At 44.8% G+C, this 5,218-nt stretch overlaps 1 protein-coding gene across 1 annotated transcript; it reads left to right on the forward strand.

Moving 5' to 3' along the window:
• Positions 1 to 258: 258 nt before the first annotated feature.
• On the forward strand, positions 259 to 1,591 carry LOC121964223. Its single transcript, XM_042514436.1, has one exon. It carries the CDS (start codon positions 704 to 706, stop codon positions 1,589 to 1,591), a length of 888 nt encoding a protein of 295 aa, XP_042370370.1. The 5' UTR covers positions 259 to 703.
• The last annotated feature ends 3,627 nt before the right edge of the window (positions 1,592 to 5,218 follow it).

Here is a 5,218-nt window from a genome sequence, read left to right on the forward strand (position 1 = left end):
GCTCGAGTGAGTCATTGGTGGAAAGAGGGGAGGAAGATTTGAGAAGAAATATTGCTGTTAAATGAGTTTGGACAGCATGACATCACGGGGTAATTAAAACAGCTTTCTGGAATTCCGTTTCCAATTCCTGCGCTCAGGTTTGTTGGAGGATTTTTTCGAGCACCTGCAGGTTGGTGTGTGAGTGAAATATTTTCACTGGACGGAGTTCAAACTTTGAAGGGAAAGAGAAAAAAATGGAGGCAGCGGCATTACGCCATTCTTGCCTCTCTTGGAAAAAAAAGTGGGATTTAAAGAAGTTTCTTACAAGATATCCAGCAGAATCGTGCCGTGGAGAGTTTAACGCAGGTTCCACCTCTGCTCAGCCTTTTTTTGGATTTCTGCACTTTTAACGGGATCTCTGCAGCACTATGGTTCTGACAGATGACGGATGGGAGAATAAGGGTTTGCAGGATGTTTTTCTCCAACTTATAAAACTCAGTTACAGTCCACATCTTTGCTTTTACGACTCTGCATATGTCTATAGGCTGTTTCAGAAGGGAGAAGCGCTTTTTATTCATTTCACCTCTGGCAGAGCGCAGAGAGGACTCAGAGGATGAAAGACTCGGACCAAACGGGACTGCTGCTTCTTTTTTTATTCAATTAATTCTGAACGCGCTGCGCTTTATTACGATGTCGGCCTGGCAAAAGGCTAAAGAGCTTTAGGATGAAAGTTTTGAAGCGTCTCTGTCTTCTGCTGAGCTGCTGGACTCTCATTCACCTGCATCCCGTCCTCGGTTCCCTCAGCCGGACCAGACCGACCGAGCACCACCAACACCGGCTTGGAGAGGCAGCGGATCGCGCGGCAGGCGGCGGCGGAGGAGAGCAAGCCCACGGGAGAACCGGCAGAGGAATCGGTGCGTCTTCACCAAGCGCGGGCAGGCAACCGGTGACGTGGAAACCCTCACCGGTGAGTCCGGCGAGGATTACGCGGATCCGCGCGGGCCCGCCGTTAATAAAAGGCGAAGCGACTGTTATTAAAAGCAAACTTGCGGCATCTGCGTCCTCGCCACAGCGCAGCGGGGCCGCGCCGGTGAACCGCGCACAGCCGCAGCAGCAACAACGCGACAGAGCGGTCAGCTTAGGGCGCAAAGAGGCCGTGCGCTCCTGGCCACCCGGCGGGAATGCTCACACTAAAGCTCCCGCGGCTCAAAGCGCGCATGCAGCAGGGAAAGGACTCGGGACTGCTGGAGGCGGCTCACCGGGGAAAAAAATAGCCAAAGTTGCCTCCAAGGCAACAGCTCCAGTACGCACCGGGCCCGCGCAAAGTGCCGCCGGCGCTCAAAAGCAGCAGAGCTCGACTCCGCAGGCGCAGCGGGGAGCCAGCGGCAAGGCGCAGAAACTGAGCGACCGGGAGGCGCATCACAAGCAGCCGCTGGTCACTCCTCACGACTACATGCTGTCGCTGTACTGGTCTCTTTCCACCGGGGACCTGAACAGCAGCGCGCTGCACGAGGCGGGGCTGGCCAACATCATCACCAGCTTCGTGGATAAAGGACAAGGTAAGGACAACCAGCTCTCCGCCAGCTTCTCTCGCTCTTCACGCTTCTGCTGACACATTTTCTTGTTGCTTGTTTCTGTGAGAAGTTTTCCTGAAGTTCTGCGAGTCTCTGAATCACACATTCTGTCACACAGACTTCCAGACAAGCAGCCTGTGGCTTTAAAATCACGTTTAATCCCCAAACAGAGCAAACATTTATTTCGACTAAGCACAAAATGTGCCACAGTGTGTTTAGTCTTAAGTGAAAAAAAGTGATATTATATTATTATTATAATATTGTTTGCTGTAATATAGATACACAAACGCCAGGTATCAATATTTTTATTATTACATTTTTAAATACAAATTTAAGTTTTATTAGCCTCCTTTAATAATCAGATCAGTTGCTTGCATTATGTTTTTAGATGAAAAAAATTTAATATACTTCATGCTAAGTAGATTTATTTATTATTGATGATGACATCCTGGGATATGTCAGTGATCAGCAGCTACATTGACTGTGACAGGTCACCTAGTGGAAATAGCATGTATTTCCTCCATATGCCAAATATGGTCAAAATGACCTCATCAGGTGGAAAATAGTCAAAATGACAAATTCAGAGTCAAAAGTCCAGAATGACACCCAGAAATAATACAAGTCCTGTTTTTCTGCTTTGATGGCTGTGGGATCAAAAATGTCAGTTTGAATGGGTTTCAACTGAACAATTTTTACCTTAATTTTTTGACCTTAGTGTATTTTAGACTTATTGTAGGTGCTGAGCTGGAAATTCAAAGATTAAACGAAAATACACAATCTTGCCTAAATGTATGTCATATGCATGAACACAGCCAAAATTATCAAAAAAATGAAGAATGACAACTGTGTAGAATCTGCCAAACAGTCCCTAAGTGTTAAATATTTGGAATATTGCTGCATCCTTTCACACATAAACCTTGCATCACTTTTCCGCTGTCTCAGCATAAATGGAAGCCCATGTTACAGTCTTTGAGCTCATTTTGGCAGCATTACAGACTTGTGTGCAACTGTGAAGCAGTACATCACCTAATCTTTATTTCCCTCAGGTTTGAAATTAATTTTGGGAAGCGATGTAATCTGGAGTTTGACTCACTGTAGAGAAAAAGTGGTGCTGATTGCATTTATTACAAAAATTGGCAAAAGAAGTGACACAACAGGAGTTGGTGCAGGATGCAGGGTAAGAGGCGAGTTTTTCGGGACCAGGGGGGAGATGATGTGTGATTTCTGGGCTGGCAGATCAGAAGGAGCAGACTGGAGGTCAAACACCAGTTACTGCAGGTTACTAAAAGAGGGAGGTGCAGGAAACGGGACTGTGATTGTCTAAATGTGGACATGTCTGTGTTCGGGGTCCATGAGGTAAGAGAGCATCTGGAGGGGAGTCAGGAGGGTCAGCTGCTGAAATACACACACACAGAGGGGATGACGGGAACCGAGATGATGCTGTTATTCGTAACTGTGCTGCATCTGATTTCAAAGCTGCAGGAGGCGAATCGCACATCTACTTGTCACTCCAGTGTGCGAGAAGATTGATGCTAATCTGTGCGTTAAATATGTAGCTGTGCAGCCCGTTCTCACTCCAAAGTCGTCAAATACCGCCGCTTTTACAGTGATTTCGGCAAGTTCCTGACACCAAAAGCCACCGTTGAGTCTGCATGATAAACTAAAAGCAATGTCAGACAGAAAAGCATGTTCTGTTCCCAAGTCGTCACATGTTGCCGCTTTGTCAGTGGACTTCTGCGTCTACATATTACGCTGTTGGTATCCTTCTGCTGCTGCTGTTGACGTTCTGGGATGCAGCTACCGTGATGTCAACACATAAACATGGTGGGACGGTGCTGCATGTGGTTTTGTTTAGGTAACAAAAGCACACGGCAACCAACACCAGGACGTCAACAAACACACATACTTAATTAGCCGATCAACATCGCTAATTGGTGAGTATCCAATGTTTAACCACAAGGTGGCTGTTCTGCATAGAGCTATTTATGATCTTTTGGTACTTAAACTTTGCAGATAGGGCAGTGAACGCAAACACAATTAATCAAACCAACGTCCACACGTCACTCCAGATTGATGCTGATCTGTACACTAAATATGTAGCTGGAGATATAGATGAAATGCTGTGGCTGTCAAACACTCAGCTGTTCGAGAGTCAAAGTCCTTCAATGCATTTGGTTCTCCGCGGGCTATTCTTACTATCATTGATTGTCCGTGTTGTCCGTCAAAACATGGTTGGAATGCATTCTATCGACATTCTATCAACATTCTATCGACATTCTATCAACATTCTATCGACATTCTATCAACATTCTATCGACGTGTCATATTTCAATCGAGGAAAAGTTATTTCACTACTGATATCGTTATTGTTTTATCGCCCAGCCCAGCATGTTGATAAAGACTGTTTCCAAAATCATAAAATGCATTCAAAATTACTTTTTAACTACTTTCTTATACTTTCTTAGTCTATATAAGTAATATATCTCGCTAAAAATATGTTTACACTTTTGCAGTACCTTTAGCAATAATAATAATAAACCCCTAAGTAAAGAAAACAATTACGACAAGTGTGTTGTAATTAAAATTACTGGATTTACACTAATTGAATGCAGTCTTTCTGCACTGTGAAGAAGGAAAACATCAATACTCACAAAGTTTGTGATGAATGGCAGGTTGTTTCTGAATACAAAATAGATTTAAAATTCAATCAAGCTGCTTTATTTTAGGGCTTTAGTGAAGGCGGGTCATTTTGATCCTTAGGACAAGTGGTGAATACAAAAAGTTAAGACAACACGAACATTAAAGCTGCCATATAAAAAAGATTATTATTATTATTATTGTTATTATTCTAATTAAAGTGACAGAGACCACTGCAGAGGGTATAAAGGGCATCATGTGGGTCTGAAGCCGCAGGTTGAACACCCCTGACTTTGCAAACACTCATCCAGGGCTTGGGTGCCTGTAGATATTTAAGGGACGGTGGCCTACCTGTTTCCTCGCCGTCCTGGTTGATGTGTCGGCCGTCTCTCGGTCAGCTCACTCTCCGTTGTGTCCACTCCCCATTGCCAGTTTATTTGCAGACATTAAACTCTTGGACAATAACTGGAAAAAGTGGACACTCCACCATCTGTCCTTCTCACAGCTCTTGCAGACATCTCACATCAGCTGTGGTCTCACACCTGGTCCCAATTGTCTCTCTTAATTACTGCGGCACGCCCCTTGTTCTGACTACAACAGGCTCTATAAGCTCAGCAGCATAGCTAATCACCGCGTGGCGTGCTGAGTCTACTGCAGCTTCTAAATAATCTAAATAAAAGATCCGCCCACAGACGCTGTGGTAGATCTGTGAGCGTCTCACTGTGTTTTTGTTTGATAATCCAGGGTGCTTCAGGGGTATTCCAGAAAGCACGTTATGTGTAAACTCTGGTGGTTTTCACGCACAATAATCCAGTTCTTGTCAGACTGACCAAGAGGAGCAAACACGAGGTTTCGCTGGCTGACAGGTGACTGCTGATTGGACAGTTTTTGCGTTCGTCCTCCTGCGTCATCAGGACTCACGAGGAGAAATCTGATGATGTGACGGACAGAAGCTCATGCAGCGCTTTCATGCTTACAGAGAGTTTATATTTCTGTTCTTTGGTGTCAAAGAGCTCATAAAGAAATGA

The sequence above is a fragment of the Plectropomus leopardus genome, unplaced genomic scaffold (assembly GCF_008729295.1).
Source record: "Plectropomus leopardus isolate mb unplaced genomic scaffold, YSFRI_Pleo_2.0 unplaced_scaffold14689, whole genome shotgun sequence".
Taxonomy (NCBI): domain Eukaryota; kingdom Metazoa; phylum Chordata; class Actinopteri; order Perciformes; family Serranidae; genus Plectropomus; species Plectropomus leopardus.